This window comes from Littorina saxatilis, linkage group LG3 (genome assembly GCF_037325665.1).
Source record: "Littorina saxatilis isolate snail1 linkage group LG3, US_GU_Lsax_2.0, whole genome shotgun sequence".
NCBI classification, from domain to species: Eukaryota; Metazoa; Mollusca; class Gastropoda; order Littorinimorpha; family Littorinidae; genus Littorina; species Littorina saxatilis.
Genome location: NC_090247.1, coordinates 47,593,513 through 47,614,705, shown reverse-complemented (window position 1 = coordinate 47,614,705; position 21,193 = coordinate 47,593,513). Strand labels below are relative to the sequence as shown.

Genomic DNA, 21,193 nt, shown 5'->3' with positions numbered 1-21,193 from the left:
TTGAAACTTTGTAGGATTATTCTTTACATCAAAGTATTTACATCTGTAGCCTTTTACGAACGTTATCAGAAAAACAAGGGAGATAACTAGCCTTTTCTGTTCGGCAACACACAACTTAACGTTGGGCTTTTCTCGGAAACTATAAAAGTGACCGGGCTCAAATTTTATGTGAACGTGACTCATTGTGTTGTGAATAGCAATTTCTTCCTGTCCATCTGATGCCTCATATAATATTCAGAATTGCGAAAGTGACTCGATCGAGCGTTTGCTCTTCTTGTTACTAACTTTTAAGGACTTAACAAGGGGTGGTCAGTTTTTAAAAGTTTTTACAAACCTTTAACCCCTTCACTGCCACAGTATAACAGCATTTTGGTATTGCTGTGCGCCAGGGCAAATTTCGCTTTCTTCAGTAGGTTCACTAATCTGTTCACTGCTCAATCATTTATTGAGATATCTCTTAGATCTTTGGCATGTGGTTTGCTTACACCCTTGGCTATTATCTGGTAACATGATCATTGGACTTTGTTTGTGATTGTTATAGTAAAAATTGATATGACCATTTTTGTCAAAAATTACAGTTTCCAAAATTTCACACACACACTGCAGCATGTAAAACCGCAGAAAACACAGCTAAAACTGGTGTCAAACATCAGGTACTCACATTACAGCCCATAACAGTATTCTTCTGTGTGGTAATCCATAAATCACTTCTTGTATAGCTTCCAGAACACTGTATCATTTGAAAACAGGTCTACGAGTTGATGTCCAACTTTCGGCCGCCATTTTGAATCTTTTAGATCGGAAAAAAATTCTAAAAATGTTTTTACCACGTGGTACTAACTTATCTGAACGGTCAATGGGAAAGAACTGTGTTTAAACCCCTACAAGAAGTTGGACAGTGGTTACCTCCCATTTAGTTTTCACAAATGTCCTGAAATGTGCTGATGTAAATGCCACGTACCTAGTACGTGTATGGGCGTATGACAAACCAAACATGACCACGTATCTGGTACGTGCTGGGCAGTGAAGGGGTTAAGGACTGTGCGAGCCCTGACCATCATCCAGATCATTGTGTAGAAAAAAAAATTTCTCAGGGTGAGAGCCCAAGAAAGGGGAGGACTGGCGGTGGATATAAAAAAAAATCTTTCCTTTAAAGTGTAACTGGACGTGTCATGTGCATATGCAATATTCGCACAAAAAATAAAATTAAAATAAAAAGAAAGTGCAAGCAATTGCTCACATACTGTCTAAGATAACTGTCACTGACCTGGCATCCACCTCTGTGGACACTCGTCCAGGGATGATGTCAAGAATTTTACGTCCAAAATTGATGCACACTTTGTCCATGGCATGCGAGAGCTGCTCATCCTCTGAGCTGAAAAACAGTCAGTACCCAATTCATTAAAATCACATAATTATCTTGCTTTTCATTTGGAAAGGTAGCATAGAGGGGAGGGAGAAAAAATGAGAGAGAGAAAGAACTTTGAACTTTATTTATTTATCGAGGGTAACAGAATAAGCAATGTATACATGCTTTTTTTCATCCGGCCCTCGCCCATTGAGGGTAACTAGATTAATAACAAGAAGAAATAGAAGTTAAGTTAATTACAATACAATTTATATAAATAACATGTCAAAAAATTAAAGACATTTCAAAATGCATAATGAATATCAAGCATAATGAATATCAAGCAATGATGTAATATTATCACAGAACTATTTACTTGTTTCCAAGAGAAACAGCATGTACAGTTCCTTGAAGGAAGTTTCACTGAATTGCATTTTATTTAAATCAGGAATGGAGTTCCACAATGAGGCGCCATAATAAGAAAGAATTGATTTGTAAAGGTAGGGGTTGGGGTCATTATTTTGTTTAGTTTTCTTGAATTATTCAGTTTGAAATTTGAGGCAATGAATGTAGGTGCATTCCCTGACATAATTTTATGAGAGAGAGAGAGAGAGAGAGAGAGAGAGAGAGAGAGAGAGAGAGAGAGAGAGAGAGAGAACCTCCCAAGAACGACGCCCTCCTTTTTCAGACGACCGACCTACTAACAAAGGGTCAATAACGACTTTGAACTTTTTACCAGTGAGTGTCAAAGTTCGTAATTACCCAGCACACGCGGAACACGCACGCCATTAGTCACGCATCAAGAGTCAGTGGTAGTAGACAGTAGTGCGTGCAAGTCCAGTGGCCTACGGCTGGCTCACCTATTGCTGTCACATTTGAAGGACTACCCTCGAAGTAGGGGGGTGGGGGGGGGGGGGGCAGTTAGAACTACAACTCAATAACGAATTGCTGTGTATGTATTCTGTGAGTGTGTGCTCACCAACAGAGACCTCGGGTCAATGACCCATACTTGCCAATGAGCAAGTTTTACCTATGCCTATGGGACCGTCTCCTCTGATGTCTGAGAGGAAACTCTTCCTGTCCAGTTTTACCTATGAGACCTGTGTGTTTGTGTTATGTCTGCCCATCTGTGCGCAGGTGTATGCACATACATCATGCTAATCCATATATGCACATCAAATGGTAACAGAAATGGGATAATGAACACAACTTTCAAGACGGAACTTCCCAACTGTGAAAAACATTATACCTCCCAAACTCCCAATAAAGACCCCTCCTTTTTACGACCGATTTTTCTGGACATTTTCAAGGTCGTTAGTGGGAGGTTTTACTGTAATGACTTGACTTAATCATCTTCCCTTCTTGTTAGGAGCATAGAGCCTCAACAGTTGTCCTCCGGTCTCTTGGCTGTAATTTTCCTCCCAGATGTGACCGGTTGCTTATAAGTCGTCGAGCAGATTCAATTTTGTTTACACTGGCTTTGGTGGCTTGCCAGATATCGGATCGGTACAGTAGGACAGATTTTTCATTGGAACCGAATATGCGTAGTTCTGTGTTGACAGAAATTACCTTGGATCTCCAGATAGGTCACAGGGTCTTGAAGGCACATTGGAGTTGCCTGATTCTTGCTTTGATGTCCTCGTCTGTACCACCCGATTTTCTAACTTTGCTTTCAAGGTAGACGAACTCGTTGACAACTTCCACTGCTCTGCCTTCAAAGTTCAATCTGTACTGGCTCTTCCTGCTTGTTGTTTGTAGTTGTAGTTGTTTGTAAGACTTTCATGCATTCCTAGGTCGGATGTTAAGGCCAGCATGTTGTGCAGTCTCTCCCAAGACATCAACTTATTCCTGCATATTCAGACGGTGTGAGAGTAAAGCCAGATCATCTACAAAGGTCACGTCCTCCAATTTCCTTGTTAGTCACAGTCCACTGGATGCCCTCTCCGAGCTGGCATTGGCTGTTCATGTGACCCAGGGATGTTGCTACAAATTCATACCTATAGGACAAATGTCCTGAGTTCTTCAGCATCAATAGGACATTTGACCGCTTTCAGAAAGTTTAATAGGACATTATGAATTTGCGCCAAACAGCTTATAACACATTCCATGGAATTGTTCCAAAGTCATGCGCCCACACACACACGCACACACACACACACACACCCGCGTGCGCGCGCGCTGTAGAACACACATAATATAGTAAATACATCAACACAGTGTGCGTATAATGTTGTATTTGTTTAGTTTCAAAGAAACCACAAAAAAGAAACCAACATGAACAACTTCAGAGCTCTTACTTTGATTACAAACTGCATGATTTGGATAAAAGTTGAAAAACAAAATGATCGGTTTGATCTAATGAAATACTGAGAAGATGAAAACAAATGATCATTAATGGGTTGCATTTTCATGACTAGAAGATATTCGACAGAATATATGAAAAAAAGAACAGGTAACTACATCATTGGAGCTGTTGAAAGCGTCTTTTGCTTCATTTGCTGTCAGCGGGCGGGGATGTAGCTCAGTCGGTAGTGCGCTGGATTTGTATCCAGTTGGCCGCTGTCAGCGTGAGTTCGTCCCCACGTTTGGCGAGAGATTTATTTCTCAGAGTCAACTTTGTGTGCAGACTCTCCTCGGTGTCCGAACACCTCCGTGTGTACACGCAAGCACAAGACCAAGTGCGCACGAAAAAGATCCTGTAATCCATGTCAGAGTTCGGTGGGCTATAGAAACACGAAAATACCCAGCATGTTTCCTCCGAAAGCGGCGTATGGCTGCCTAAATGGCGGGGTAAAAACGGTCATACACGTAAAAGCCGTGGGAGTTTCAGCCCATGAACGAACAAACAAACAAACAAATTTGCTGTCAGCTGTTGAGAAGATCTTTCTCTCAGTCTGGCTTCCTGACCGCCACTTGTCAACCGCCTTGACAACCCACTCAGAGTTCCCGGCCACGGAAGAGGGCCCTCCCATCTGGATGCGCATCATCCAGTCTTGGTGTTCAGTACTCAGCCGCTGTGCTTTCCCCTGTTCTTGAAAATCCAAACGTGTTCAGCTTTTGCTGATCTTTTGCAGGCTTTAGTTTTTTTTTTCGGCGGCATAATTCAGTGCTTCGTCTTGTATCGAAAACAAAAGCAGACGACAAATTTAGTCAGTTGGAGTTGTCTCCCGTACTCCTGTAGCATGCACTGATCTAAAAATAATCCACTATTTTTAGATCAGAGCGCTGCACTGAGACGGTTATACCCAAACGGCGCATACCGCAAACGGTTCGGGAATTACCGACAAAAGAAAAGATCAGCATGCGGCACTGGCAACTTCAGTGTCAGCTGAACACGTTCGGTCATTTATAAGATTTGTATCTTGAAAATGAAAATTAACGAATATCGCGCTGTCCGAAGGAATGGAGTACATATCGGACAATGACCACGCTCAGGCTAAAACGATAGGACATCTGACCGACATGCGGCAATGTGAATCGGACATTTGGGGATTTTCATCGGTATATGTCCGATGTCAGACGCCTAACTACAACCCTGGTGACCCAGTAAAGAACCATGAAGAATAGTAAAGGTGGCACCAGGCACCCTTGTCCGACTCCTGTAGTGATCAGATACTCTTTCTTTCTTTATTTGGTGTTTAACGTCGTTTTCAACCACGAAGGTTATATCGCGACGGGGAAAGGGGGGGGGAGATGGGATAGAGCCACTTGTTAATTGCTTCTTGTTCACAAAAGCACCAATCAAAAAATTGCTCCAGGGGCTTGCAACGTTGTACAATATATGACCTTACTGGGAGAATGTAAGTTTCCAGTACAAAGGACTTAACATTTCTTACATACTGCTTGACTAAAATCTTTACAAACATTGACTATATTCTATACAAGAAACACTTAAGGGTAAAAGGAGAAACAGAATCCGTTAGTCGCCTCTTACGACATGCTGGGGAGCATCGGGTAAATTCTTCCCCCTAACCCGCGGGGGGTATCAGATACTCTTCCGACAGCTTCCTATTGGAGGTAACTTGGCACGAGAAACCATCATAGAGCTGCTTGATGATTTTCACCATCTTTCCACAATTCCAGGTACCATAGTGTCGTGGGATGTTCCAGATAGTCTCAAACCACACTGTCAAATACCTTCTCAAAGTCGATAAAACACACATAGTTGTCATTGCTGTTCCCAAACACAGAAGACAATAAGACAGTCGGACCAGGATTCAAAATATATATCGTCAAAATGTCCTGGCTGCAAAAAATCGATGTCACAAAAGAAGTGTGTCAAAACTATTCCACCAGACTGGGGTCAGAACAATGCATCAGATCAAAAAGTGAGAATAAATGACCAATGACCGAGGCCTGGGAACAAAACTGTAGTGTGTTAACAATTCTTGCAATAATATTAATAACATTCAATAATGACCTGGTACACTGATTTTTCAAACAGTCATGAACACACACTTAGAGGCTGCAGAACAATTGATAAATAGACTACAATGGGCAAGATATATATATATATATACTAACTCACACACAGGAATCTGTCAGTGTGTCCAAAAAGTGTTACACAAACACCATTTTTTAGACTTGCTTTATCTTGGTAGTGTTGTTGTGGGTAAGGAAGGATATGTGTTTTTTAGCAGAATAAAACTTTTTATTGGTATGGGCCGCGTGGGGGGGGTCAGTATAGTGCCTCGAGCACTTAAGGTATGTATGTTACATTTACACCAAAACACATACAATAAGTATCATGGAATCTCCCCCGAGTTATTTTTCCCATTAAAATTCAGCAGTCATGTAGTCTTGTGTTTGGTACTACTGTTACCACAAACATGGCAAGTCAGATGTCTATAATCAGTGCCTGCCAGGATGTTTAGTGGCTGTATGTTACTTTACACCAAAAATCACTTTACATGTGTAAACTTCACCCCATGCTTAATCTCTTCGGAGCCTGGTGAGTATTTTAGGTTTAAGGAGTACCCATATTCTTTTTTAAGACTAATGAGAGTCTTATTCCAGGCAGCATCATGCTAACAAAATAAAAACAGCTTCACTGCATAAATCTGTACAATCTAATTAAAACAAAAGTTCACTCCACCACAAGCCGTTATAATTCTCTGGTTAGTTTCAGTTCAAACACATCTGTGGAAGTCCCTTGTAAGCAGGGATGACATTGATTACTGTGAAATATGAATCCAGAAAGAAATGTGGCCTTTTTAAAAACAACTGCTCCAGTCAGTATGTTACTTTACACCAAAGTACACAGTTTTTCACTTCTTACTGACCAAACATACTGCCATACTACAGCATATGCACACAGGAACAAAAAGATTTTAGCTCTGAATTGTTATAAAGAACATTTATTTTAAAAAGACGACTATGTGACCCAAAAATCACCGGCAAACCTGTTTGTTACTTATTTTACACCATAAAAAGCACATAAACGAGCTCAGAGGTAGAATACAATCATCTAGATTGCTCCACAATGTCTTAATCTCAAGAAACACTGCCCCCACACTTTCAAAATTGTCAAAGGTGTGATTATGATGCATGACATGGCAGACTTGTAAATTAAAGTGCAAGGTGTATGTTACTTTACACCAATAACGATTAGTCTCATCAATGCCTGTATAAATGATAAGGTACAAAATCACAAAAACATGAGCTCATATCATTTTTAGAGCCACAATTCAGAATTGAAAGAAAAACAAGAAGCTCAGAAGGTGGCACAAACTTGTGCATTTGTCCTTTTTTAGAAGTAGTATGGCCAGATGTACGTTATTTTACACCAAATATGTGCCTAACCTCAAAGCATACTAAATTGAAAATTTTAATAATAAATTTTAATTTGATTATATACTTACCCAACTCACATATAGCAATTAACCCTGGTTCAGTGCTGGTATCGCTGTACGCGTCCCCTTGGTAACAAGGAAGACGCCTCTAAAAAAGAGTGACCGAGACCCGTAAGGGTGTCTAGGCCAGCCCGGAAACGAGGCTGCCTTCCGTATGCGCGCGCATACTCCGCCATATGCATCATTCTAAAACGAAGCCCAACTCACTCCTTTTTTAGACATATATAAACCCCACAGCGGGGAGGCGGGAGGGAATAAACGATGTGAGTTGGGTAAGTATATTAATCAAATGAAAATTTATTACTAAAATTTTTAATTAAATTACATATCTTACCCAACTCACATATAGCAGATTGCTACTAAAGGTTGGAGGGCACTTTACCCAATTAGGAATCGAGATCTTGTCCTGCCTCTACCAGAGCAGGTAACCCGGAAACGCATCCTGTCTCAAGGCATAGACATCCCTGAGATAGACATCAATGAAGAACATTTCAAGACAGCCAGGAAGCCGACTCAAGAACTTCTGCCAGGAGACCAAAACAAAGAACAACCAGAGTGGAAGCCCAATCTTTTGCCTCATGAGGCCTGGCTGTAGTAAAGGGCAAGACTGCCCTGACATTCCCTGCCTGACTCTGCCACCAGACATGAGCTTGTCTAGCTATGGTGGAGACCCACTTGGCTAACGAGACTTTCGACATATCTCTAAACCGCACCATGGTGAATGAGATAAAAAGAAGTTTCTGAGTCTCCAAACGAGTGTGCACAGTCCGAAACAGAAATCTGCTGAGGGCTCTAACAGGACAAAAATGTACATCAGGATCTCCAAAATCAATAAACTTGCTCAAGAGAGGAAAGTTGAGTCCGCGCCACCCGAAGAGAGAGGACCGACTGCCCCGCCTCCCCCCCCCCCCTTTTTAATTCCTTGCCACCACTTGAAGGCATGCCTAAACAATGTGGCAGTCTATATAGCTAAGGTTGACTTAAGTAAGTCATTACCTCTACCAAAGTCGATAGAAATTCTTTCTACCTTTAACCAGTGTTTAACGTCGTTTCTAACCGTTCAAGGTTAAAAAGCGACGGAGTAGAAAGATAAGAACAAGAGCTGTTTAGAATCAATAATCTGAAAAGATCCATGCGAGTTAGAAAAATCATTGAACTCGAAATGATCAAATGGCTAAATATGGCTCTAGAGGAGCCAGAATATTGCTAAAAGGTTTAAGCTGTGAATCGAAGCTGGATTCTCCAAATTCTGCTTACTTGCCAGAAATTTTGAAGGAAACCTAAGTACCATAGATCAGTCTTACTCCAAAAAGCTGTCCATAGCAAACCTAGCCAGAAAAAACCTTCTGCATAGAACACAGAAACTCTGAACCAAATCCAGAGTTGAGGCAGAAGCCCCTAAGTATCTCAAGTATACCCTTACAGCAGACATTCATGTAATTCCAATGTGAGAAAGCAAAGATACCTTCTTGCCAGCCTAAAGAGGTCTGGAAACCAAGATTGCAAAGACCCGTACTGTGCGACCAACAGGTCGCCCAAACTATCTCAAAAAGAGCCCTGTGAAAGCGAGGGTATGGAGCCAAAACCCAAAGTGGATAACAGCCAGCCTGAAGCTTTTCGTTTGGAAACGAAAAACAGCCAAGGCCTGCCTTGCGCTTTCCCTTTTACCGTGAGATTCTCTTAGTTAGAGAACCCGCGTGCATAGAAGCGGGCTCAAAAAGAGAACTTTCAAACAAGAAAGAGATTCACCTCTAGCCAACAGAAAAATACCTAAAGGGCAGAGGCTTACTCTCAGGTAAAAACGGCAAAGTAACATCCTTTGTATTTGAGTCCTGTCGGACCACAAAGGTAACCTGTTAAAACGTAACCGCCCAAGCGAGAGACTAAAAGCAAGTTTTGTTCAAAAAAGCCAAACATAAAGAAATGATGCCGCAATCTACCAGAGCTAGGAGATCTTGATCTAACAGACAGTTTCTCCTTGCTATCACCATCCAGATGGATGTTCACCAAACCCGAGGGCGGTTCCATAGAACGAAAAACAAGAGAACCTAAGTTCTTAAGCTTGGAGTTAACCGAAGCCTACAGAAAGCGCTCCGCGAGTGACACGCTACTTGAGCGTAAGAAACAAGCTAAAGCACCACCACCACAGGCAAAAAGTCGAGCGTTGCCCACAAAGGTAGTGGTGACAAAGAAGGCTTGCTTGCGAAAAACTTCCGCAAGAACAAGAAGACCCCGCCAGAGGATCTAAGAACAACACTCGAAGATTCTCCTCAGAAAGCTCAAACCAACTACAAAATGCCGCGAACCGCGACATAGCTGAAGTATGAGCCTCCCCATTTCCTCTTCTTGTTCAAGCATCATAACGAACATCGAAATGATGAGAACCAGTCACCAATCCCGATAAGGCAAAACTTGCCAACAATCGGAAAAGCAGGAGCACCTTAAACTGAACAGCCTTCATGCACCTCCGTGCAATCCGGAAGCTGACTCCATGCTAGACTTAAATCTCCAACAAAGAATCAGCCCTACTGCTCACTTCCTGCCCCCCTGGAGGAAGCGAAAGTCAAACTTAAAGATAATTGCCAACTTCAGGGCAATGAACGACAATTCCCGGCCACGGCAGTGAACTCCCGTTCCTCCGCTCCAGAAGTCGCCGAACGCAGAAAGAGGTGGAGGAAGTTATAAATTGCTCTCAGCCACCCCTTCCTGTCAAAACTCAAACGCCGTTTCTAGCGCCCACGTCACTGCGCTGGACAACTTGAACGGCAAGATAAGCTGGGTGCCATCCACCATTGTGGACGCACCCTCATAAGCCTCTCCTTCCTGCTCGGTATCAAAGGTAGGAAAGTGACCCCCAGAGAGACTCGCATGGTCAACCCAAGAATCACCCAGCCCACCAACTTCCTGCCCCCAGGGCGGAAGCTTACGTTGCCTAGGGCTCTTAGCCGCTGCTGAACGTGCGCCAGAAAGCGGAAGAACAGACATGGTTTCAGAACTTTCGCCGCACAAAGCGTGCTACCTCCTGCGAACGTACACCACTTTCACCGGAGAACCCGGCTACACGCGGCCATTTGCCAACTCCAGGGCAATGGACAACGATTCCCGGAAGCTGAAGTGAACATCCTGTTCCTCCGAACTTCCAGAAGTCATCAAACCGGATAGAGGTGGAGGAAGTAAAGCTTTGCTCTCAACCACCCCCTCCAGTCAAAACTTAAATGCCGTTTTCCGCCGCCCACGTCACTGCGCTGGACAACTTGAACGGCAAGTTAAGCTAGGTGTCGTCCATCCCCGTGGACGCACCCTCATAAGAAGGTATCCTCGTTATCCTTTCCTTCATGCTCGCAATCGCAATCGGGAAGGTGACCCCCGCCTTTCGCGGTCCACCAACTTCCACAATACTTAAATGCCGTTTTCCGTCGCCCACGTCACTGCGCTGGACAACTTGAACGGCAAGTTAAGCTGGGTGTCGTCCATCCCCGTGGACGCACCCTCATAAGAAGGTATCCTCGTTATCCTTTCCTTCATGCTCGCAATCGCAATCAGGAAGGTGACCCCCGCCTTTCGCGGTCCACCAACCTTCACAAAACTTAAATGCCGTTTTCCGCCGCCCACGTCACTGCGCTGGACAACTTGAACGGCAAGTTAAGCTGGGTGTCGTCCATCCCCGTGGACGCACCCTCAAATGGAAGTATCCTCGTTATCCTTTCCTTCATGCTCGCAATCGCAATCAGGAAGGTGACCCCCGCCTTTCGCGGTCCACCAACTTCCACAATACCTAAATGCCGTTTTCCGCTGCCCACGTCACTGCGCTGGACAACTTGAACGGCAAGTAAGCTGGATGTCGTCCACCACCGTGGACGCACCCCTTCCTGCCCCCTGGGCGGAAGCAGAAGCCTTTCAACCTGGCCACTGTCTACTGACGTGGCGGGAAGCATAGGAACTTCTGTTCGCTTGTCAGGGCCCCTAGCACCCACTGACCAACCGACTAAGCGGCTAATGTCAGCAGATGGGTTGGAACTTTCGCCAGAGGCTACTTTCTCAAGACAACGCTCTACACCACCACCGTGGACGCACCCCTTCCTGCCCCCTGGGCGGAAGCAGAAGCCTTTCAACCTGGCCACTGTCTACTGACGTGGCGGGAAGCATAGGAACTTCTGTTCGCTTGTCAGGGCCCCTAGCACCCACTGACCAACCGACTAAGCGGCTAATGTCAGCAGATGGGTTGGAACTTTCGCCTGGGCTTTCACCAGAGGCTACTTTCTCAAGACAACGCTCTACACTTTCACTGGAGAACCCAGCTACTCGTGTAGTCCACATACCTTGTGAGGAAGACGGAACACCTAAAGGTGAACCAACCGACGCCGGAAACCGTGAGCTCCCCTCCTGAGAGGCATGCACATCTGCCCTCGTAAAGGTCACAGCAGGGGACGAACGACCACTGTCCAGCGACGAACAAACAGCAACCCCGACCGGGAGAGCACGTAGTCCTGCCTTTGTTGACGAAGTTTCGGCCTCCAAAGCAGAAACCTGTGAACTTAAAGTCAAAAGCAAAGAGGCCACGTCTACAGACGCAAGCCCAGTAACAACATGTTTAAAACCGAGACCGGACTAATCCGTAGGCTTAGCCGGCAAAAAAGGGGGTTCCGGAATAGTCACCAGTGCACGGAAAGAAGATAGGGAGTAGATTTTTGGTACTGTATGTGTTCAAGTGAAAAGATGGTCTTATCCCAGATAGAAACCTGGATGGGTCTATATAGCTAAAATTCTGATGGACACGTGGGGGAATTCGGGGGCTGTGATTGGATGGTCTCCTCCGATCATCAAAGCAAAATGCTACGGAAGTCGGCCATTTTTGCCAATATCCAAAAGCATACTGGCAATAACAAAGACGCATGGTTCCGGTTTACCCATCTGTACCAAACGAGTGTTTCAATCGACATACATGTAGTAGACAAAATGGAAGCGGACTTGTCTACCGGCTTAGCGGGTAACACAATCAACACATCAAAAGATTTTTAGCAAGAGAATCTACAACAGAAACGGACCTAGACCGGATTGTTTAGACTTTCTAAAAGCTTTCTTAGGAGAAGAGGGCACAGCAGCTACCTATTAAGAAGCTGACCTCTTCTTAGCATTGTCAGCCATGACGGAAAATCGACTCACGAACAAATTTCTGAAAAAATTTTGCAAGTCCAAAATACGGCCAACAATGCTGCCAAAATCAAGCAAAATACAAGGAACGACCTCACCTCAACATAGTTGTGAAGTCCAGATGACAAGAAGAGACCAAGAGGAACGAAACAAAGTCAAAAAGACTAAGTAACAACGGCTGAAACAGCCAGAGCGTACATCAAAAGCGACCAGTCTCACTGACGCTGAGTTTTAGAATGATGCATATGGCGGAGTATGCGCGCGCATACGGAAGGCAGCCTCGTTTCCGGGCTGGCCTAGACACCCTTACGGGTCTCGGTCACTCTTTTTTAGAGGCGTCTTCCTTGTTACCAAGGGGACGCGTACAGCGATACCAGCACTGAACCAGGGTTAATTGCTATATGTGAGTTGGGATAAGAATGTAATTTAATCAGTCTTTTGTATAAGATATGGACAAAGGGAATGTTATCAGGAGTGATTTTCAGTAGTTGTAAGAAGTAACTATCATGAAATAAGTAATGGAGACATAACTTGTAGAACAACTAAGCTGTACGTTACTTTACACCAAAGCCATTTCAAACTATTATGTTCAAGTGGAAAATATTAAATTAAAATACATGGTGAACTGAAAACAACTGTATATGATCAACTAGACTAGAAATATGGCCAAACAACCCAGAATGCTGTACAATCTGTTGCATTTGTGTTGTTTCCGACCCAGTGTGGTCAGATGGTATGTTATTTTACACCAAGAAACTTCTGATCGTTGCATGACCGACTACTGCGACATGTTGGCCCGCCTCTGCCTCTGGTACAGGCGAAGAAAGGTTGCTGCCTTAATCAAATGTTCAACTTGTAATTCTCCTTCCTGTCACCAGTGAAACTTCTCTGGTACTGCACCAACAGCTGCTTCTCTTGTTCACAAAATGATGAAGTAGTATTTAGAGCTTCATGCATTTGTAGGGTCTGGTTGTATTTGGACTTGGAGGCAGTAGCATTTCTAAACATTCGTCATCCAACCACTTTCTTCTTGGTCGCAGCTTGACTCTCAGCTTGTAGCTATTGGTCGCTCCATAATACAGAAAAGAATCTTGATCCAGTCGTGGAAATACTTGGACCACATATCTCTTCGCTGCTGGAAACGTAGCCTTTGCTGATCATGCAGCATCATCATCTGCAAAGAGAATTTAAAAATTGTTATAACTCATGAAGAACAGCTGTGGTGAAAACATTGAAATGCCCCTCTATTACAAGTAATGTGTGTCAAAATACCCACAATAATTCACATGTAAAGCTGAATGTGAATACCAAGGCTTAATACACTACAGCACAGCCATGATGTCATCTCTTTCACAAAACCTAGTTCGCAATTGCAAATCAATGTTCAGACATACTGCCAAACAACTTTCCTTCCGTTGTAACAATATGTCTTTTTATAAACTAAAAATACCTCTCTCCCCACAGAAAACAGTCGAAACCACAAAACAAATACAAAATCTCAACTTTAAAAAATCATCTGTGTCTGACTCCGCACTCATCTATCCACCCCTCCAGATCAAAACACTTGTTTAAACTCCAGGTGACATGGTTCTTGCACAAATCCAGCCATTAAAAAAGTGTATGCACATGCCACATGGTTAAAATAAAAATAAAGTTAATCCTAAAATTTATTATGTAAACTTGTCTTTATCATTTTATGTAAAGTAAAAAAAAAAATTTAAAAAAAATCCTAAAATTTAATATTTTCACTTGTCCACTTTTTAATTATCTCATTTGGAAACAATCTTTTTGTTTTGTTGGTCCTATGAAAACAAACATATACCTGAAAATAAATAACACTAAGAATATTTGCAGCAAGCTCTGATATATAAATAAAGACCTATCAGAAGCACCACTAACACCTACACCAACTCACAATACCCCCCCCCCCCCCCCCCAAAAAAAAATCCCAACTGCAACAGCCAGGAAGACAAGTTATGGAAGGCAAGCAAAATCCACATCCTAAAACGTGTAGTCTCCATGAATTCGGTGGGGGAAAGTGGAACATTCCGTGTAGCGCGTATGTACGCCACTTTACACATCCGGTCAGAGCCAGCGTTTTTTGTGAACAAACGTACGTGATGTGACCAACTAAACCACAGGTGTTCGGCGTTTTTAATTTCAGCAAAGTTGGTAACACTGGCCTTTAACATATATCACGCAAATCTTACATCAAAAAAGTTAAGAAAACACTCGATTCGACAAAGACAGAAACGTACGCTACTTTGCACTACATCGATATGGTAAACTAACGTACGGCGGGTGAAAGTGACGAAGCTCGGAGATATCAACCCAAAATGCTTAATTATGGATGAAAGGAGTCAATTTTGAAAGCTTAGTGACAAAATATTCTGCAAACCGTACATTTTTCACCACCAAAACTGAAAAGAGGAATTTTGAACTGTACGTTACAGCTGACACGAAAGCCTTGTAGTAAAGTAACGTGCAATGAATCGAATCGCCAGATCGGGATGGAACGCGTGGTTTTCTTTACTCCCTGATAATGTTAACCATGCTACTTCCTAAAAAATGCTTTTTCTTAAGAATCTATTGTCCTAAGCAAGAAATGCAGAATAAATTCTAGGTACGTTACATTTACAACAAATCTGAAACCATATTCAACCTAGCGAACATTCAAAAGCCCGACTGCCTCCGATTTTCGACTGAATCATTCAGGTACGAATACTTTTTCCTTTCAAACATTGTTTTTATCATGTTTCGTAAGAAATCACTCGATTTATAGCAGTTTCATTCTCAAAAGTATGTACGTTACTATTTGGATGACGACCATGCACACTTACCCGTAGGCGTAGGGCTGGGCTCGTCCATCTCGAACGTAGGTGTGAAAGTCCTGTTGTCATGGATAGATCATATTCAAATGACCAAGGGAGACTAGTTATGTCACGCTCGTCACAACATCTCGGCAAAACAAGAACGTTTTATTTTGGTTATAAGTAATTTTTCTTTACACAAAATCAATAAATCGTGTCGATTTTCACGAATCACAGACAAAGCATGCATTGCAAGCAATTTTGTTAATATTTTTTTAGACTTAGACTTTGTGAACCTCGAAATCGATCTTTGGCGGCCATCTTACATTTACCGCGGACTGTACGACCGTTTGACTGACCGATACCGAATTGACACAAGGATAATAACGTACATCTCGCATCACTTTTCCAAGCAAAATAAACGAAGTTGGCAGCTCCGTCGAGCTCATTTTTGGTCTCATTAAACACTGCATTCATTTCCTGTCTGGTTTGTATGAAGGATTTACCTGTCGCGCAGGTGTTCGGAGTACAGTTCTTACAAAACTGAAAGCACCCAAAATCGCGTAACGCTTTTCTCTCCAGAATGACTAGGTAAGGTTGGAATCACAAGTCTGTTATTCATTGCTTCTATATATATATACGACTTGTGTCTGTGTGTCTGTGTGTGTGTGTGTGTGTGTGTGTCCGCGATGCACGCCCAAGGTTCTCGATGGATCTGTTTCAAATTTGGTGGGCATATTCAGGTACACCCCGGACACAACCTGCTCGATAAGATATTTCAACACGTGCTCTCAGCGCGCAGCGCTGAACCGATTTTGGTTTTTCTCTGGATCCATTCCCAGTAACTCTTCCTTATCTTCTCCAGTGTTTTCAGCGTTTATCTCCCTTCCTTCGTGTGGCATCAATCCATATTCCCGTTTCTATTTTTAGAAGGTCACTGTCGACAACGCTCAATCCATATTCCCGTTATACTATTTTTAGAAGGTCACTGTCCCGGCGAAGCCGGGTATTACTCTTCTCCAGTGTTTTGCGCGTTTATTTCCCTTCCTTCGTGCGGTGCGCCGGCAAAGCCGGTGTACACCCGGCAAAGCCGGGTCCCCGGCGCAGCCGGGTATTCGGCTCAACTTCTACCCGGCGAAGCGGGAATTCATCTAGTACGGCATAAATTTGACACCATGTTATACCAAAACGTTCGTCTATTCATCCTCTTTCATCCAACACAAAAATGTTCTTTGCAAAAAAAGTTTATTAGAAGCTAGCAGGAGCCTGCCAAATAATTCAAGCGGGCGCTTTCCTTCTTTCGACGCCGTGACAGATTCTTGGCCATATACAACTACATTAATTATGAAGTAACACCTTGAACTAAAGTGAAGCTTAACTTTAAAATGTATTGTCAGGGATGACCAAATCTCAGAACTCGCCAGCCGGGCGAGTAACCGCAAGAAAGTCGCTAGCCTGTCAGAAATGTCACTAGCCCGTTGGTACCACACACAAAAATGACTACACAGTGATAGTATGATTGACTGTCAGGTTTATTTTTACACACAAAATAGTGGCAATACAATCGACAACTGGGCTGTGGTCAGCAATAAATAGTCTTTACAGCTGGCATCTTGTCTAGACTATTCGTCACGCAATTTGCACTCAAACTGTGAGCAATCTATGTTTCATGCGACTTTATATTTTCCGGTTTGAGCGATGTTCCTGTCAAAAATGCGTTATTTCTGTATTTCTGTGTTCTTCGAAATCTTTTACAAAATAGAACCCACCGTCGTCTCTCCATCGAACTCGCCGGTGTTCTTTGAATGGTCGATCTTTTCCCTTTTTAATACTGTTTGTTTTTCTCCTTCCTTTCGGCATCAGAGATATCAACTTTTTTTATGCAGGTTCACCTGGTGATAGACATGTGGCATTGAAATCAGTAGCGACAGTACAAACAGCCCATCCGCAGTGCGAACAACAAAATGCCAGAAGAGCATCTGAGATAGGAGCCTGACGTTCTCGTTTCGATACAACATGGCAGCATTTTTGCAGATGACGGATGTTCCTGTATTGTAAAGTATTTCAATGACTTTGAAACTCGATGGTACAACCGAAAGTTGTTTTGCATTTGACCAGAAATTTCACTGGCCAGCCGGGCGAGCTGCTAGTCGGTTTCTCCTAGCCTGGCGCATATTTTACTCGCCCCTGGCGACCGGGCGGACGATTTGGTAATGCCTGATAGTACTGCTCGTGCTACCTAAAAGTTAGTCACTTAAAGTAACTAAATCCTGATAGTGATACTAAACTCCCGCTGCACTCTGCAACAATGCTAAGTAAGATATCAATCCAACGGAAGCTAGCAAAAGTTGCCAGGAGAAGAAGTCCAATCATTTGGTAAAAAGAGCATTTACCCTCCTTGTTCCTTGGCCCAGGCGACAGCATCATCGATGAGACTCTGATAGGCAGGCATGTTGGAAGCAGCAAAGATCAGGGAGGGGTTGGTGGTTGCATCCGTTGGTTTGTATTTCTTCATTGCTGAAACCACACAGTTTGAGACATAAGGTACATTCATTGATTTAATTCAAGCTCTCTCCCTCTCTCTCAAACACACAAAGAGTTATACAATGCATCCATTAGGTACTCATAATAACTGTCTCCCACTACAGGAACACCTGAAGTTTGTAGAAATGAGTGTCTGAAACATAATTCTTGGACACATCATATGCTCACTGATATGAAAACAAGAACACTGAAGCGTGATTAACGATAGTATACCTAAGGTGCCATTTTGGACAGTTTTGTGATGATTTGGACCTTAAAAAGTTCAAGGGACATTCACTGTACTGTAATTTAGAAACACCTGCAATGATTTGCTCAAATCTGCTCTGAAAGTGTGCCAAATAATTAAATGAATTTTAATCAGTGAGCGGTTTGCTTCGCCCAGCTCTCCTGTCAGGATTCCAGACTTCCATCCGTCATCAAATTTTATTAAGTCCTCAAAGATACTCATTCGTCAAAGCAGATTGAGGATTGAGGAAGTCAAACCTACTGTCTAGCTTACGCATGCACATTCTGTGCCATACTAGGCTAAAAGTAAAACGCTTCGCATAACAGAAAAAAACAATGTCCGTTGGAGAATATCATATGAAATGACTACCAAACACAGCATTCAGATTTGAAAAATAGACGCTCAAACATTAATTCTAAGATCTTCCTTGTGTGTGTTGTCCTCTGTTCCACTCCCAAAACGAACTTTGTAGCTCTTGGCTCAATTTCAAATCTGTGTCTCTAGGAATAGCGCATGAAATACTCTGGGTCAAAAGGTAGGACAAAAATTTTGACACGCAAAAAGACGCCACAATGTGAATTACAGTCTGGGATTCCTACTCAAAACACAGCCATTTTCAATTTGAGTAACTCAGCGCTCAAACATTTATTTTCAGGTATTCCTTGTGTGTGGTCACATAATCAAAAAACCCAACCTGAACTTTATAGCTCTTAAGGCGATCAGAGAGAGAGGCCAATTTTTCTTTCATTGTGCTTAAGGGAAAGTACGTCGCAAAATGAAGTCATAATGTCTTGCCAACAATGTGACAGTGATCGCGCTAGGTATTTTTCAAACCGGTATGACGTCATGAGCTGGCTACAAGGCTCTCACGAAAATCGGTAAGCTTGCCAAGGCAACCAGTAAAAGACAAACAATGACTTACAATACATTAAATCAATGTCAGTGATATGCGGACGTTCCCCCCCCCCCCCCCCCCCCTCAAAGCAACTGTCGCACACCTTGACAGTGACACATCAGCAGCCGCTGTGAGAGAGAGAGAGAGAGAGAGAGAGAGAGAGAGAGACTTCCGAAATAAAATAGGAAAGCAAATAGTAATCACGCAACTGGACGACTTACTCACTAGTTACTTACTGTTACAGTTTCACTTTCGCCTAGTCTTTGTTGTCAAAAAGTTTTCACGCGCAGAGCCAACAGCATTTCTATGACTTAGCGATTTTGAATGGTCTTCGAGAGATGAATGTTGAAAATTTCGACAACCTCTTGTGTAACCATTTTTTTTACGTGTTTTTTTGCAGTCTTCACAAAACATGAGAAAGTTCTCCCCCTCCCCCTCTGTCCGCAACCACAGAAACTCTTTGCACCATTTTTCCTGAAATCGTTTGACAGTGGAAGATGCCGATGTTGGTTTCTTTGCCGCCGCTTGAGACTCGGGCTCTGCAGATGTACTAGGCCGTGAAGTACTTTCACTTTCAGTTCCTTCATTCAAAGGCCTTTTCTCACCTCTTGGGGGTAGAAAAGACAGTAAAGATCGTTGCTTCTTCATCGCAATCGACTCGCCTCACAATAATCAACTGTATGTAGACAAAGATCTAAGCTGGTGTGAGTACGTGATTTCCCGGTATGATGCTATGTCGGCTATAGTTAGACGCCGTCCCTTATAACATAAACTGAAAGATTTTACGATGGACCGGGAACCGAAAGAAATGGAGCGAAAAGTATGATGTCTGATTTTTGACGTCATGTTTGACACCTTGACATCAAGTGTCATCAATGGAGACATAATCGCAACATTGTAGCGCTGTCACAACAAGCCATCCAAATCTCTCTCTCTCTCTCTCTCTCTCTCTCTCTCTCTCTCTCTCCCTCGTACTGACAAACGATTTTTGTAATTACTACTTTTTTTTTTACCGGTCAAACCAAATAACAATCGGTACGTCTGACCGACATCCACTTTTTTTTCCGGTATTGGCGAATCTTAACCGGTAAAATACCGGAAATTACCGGTAAACGCGATCCCTGTGTGATGTCATTTGCGTGTTCCAGACTCGATATGACGTTCTGCACATAAGTTATCATGGGAGATCGGTAAAAACTCCACCCTTAACCCACCAGGCGCGGCCAGGATTCAAACCCACAATGTTCCGCTTGGGAGGCTGGCGTCTTATCCACTCCACTATTGCGCCTGTCAGACAAATGTTCATTTTATGAGTCTTGTACCAAAAATAGAGAAAGTGGCTGTTTAACGATTTTCTGTCATGTCTAAACCATGGCATGGGTGACAATTAAGGAAAGACAAACATTCCATACTTTTTCAGTTTTTCCATAACAAACATCCTAATATGTGCAAGGTTTTAGTTAATGTCCCGTCCAGGTAGAGAGGCCTGCCAGAACGTTAATAATAAATGTTCTTCTTCTTCTTCTTCTTCCGTTTGGCAACCACAGTCATGAATAACCATTATTGTTGCCTAGTTCCCAAGGATTTATGATGACAGAAAACAGTTTAAATGCAGGGGCCTGTGAATCTCTCTATATATTTATACGACTTGTGTCTGTGTGTGTGTGTGTGTGTGTGTCTGTGTGTTCGCAATGCACGGCCAAGGTTCTCGATGGATCTGTTTCAAATTTGGTGGCCATATTCAGGTACACCCCGGACACAACCTGGTCGATGAGATAGTTCAACACGTGCTCTCAGCGCGCAGCGCTGAACCGATTTTGGTTTTCCTGTTCATCTTCTCAGATCCATTCCCACTAACTCTTCCTTATCTTCTCCAGTGTTTTGCGTTTATCTCCCTTCCTTCGTGTGGCGTCAATCCATATTCCCGTTTCTATTTTTAGAAGGTCACTGTCGACAACGCTCAATCCATATTCCCGTTATACTAATTTTAGAAGATCACTGTCCCGGCGAAGCCGGGTATTACTCTTCCTTATCTTCTCCAGTGTTTTGCGCGTTTATCTCCCTTCATTCATACGGTGCGCCGGCAAAGCCGGTGTACACCCGGCAAAGCTTTGCCGGGTCCCCGACGCAGCCGGGTATTTGGCTCGACTTCTTCCCGGCGAAGTATCTATATAACTTGCGTATTGAAAGTAATGATACCATTTGTAACACGCACACACACTCTCTCTCTAGGACGTGTGCACGCACGCACATGCAAGACAAGCTCGAATTGTGCGTCTCTTATACTATAGAGGGTAATCTTGAACTTGAGCGTGTTAAATTCATAGCTCAGAATTCAGAGGCATTTAAGTCTCCAAATTTGTAGAA

General features: G+C 43.1%; 1 protein-coding gene across 2 annotated transcripts in view; it reads right to left on the bottom strand.

The window, feature by feature from the left end:
• The window catches only part of LOC138960797 (transaldolase-like), a 54,252-nt gene that overhangs the window by 20,562 nt on the left and 12,497 nt on the right, over positions 1-21,193 (bottom strand). For both annotated transcript variants that reach the window (XM_070332452.1, XM_070332451.1), the window contains exons 2-3: positions 17,555-17,678; positions 1,268-1,375 (exon numbers count right to left, since the gene is read on the bottom strand). In XM_070332452.1, coding sequence (XP_070188553.1) covers positions 1,268-1,375; positions 17,555-17,678 — 232 coding nt within the window. The remainder of the gene's footprint in view (positions 1-1,267; positions 1,376-17,554; positions 17,679-21,193) is intronic.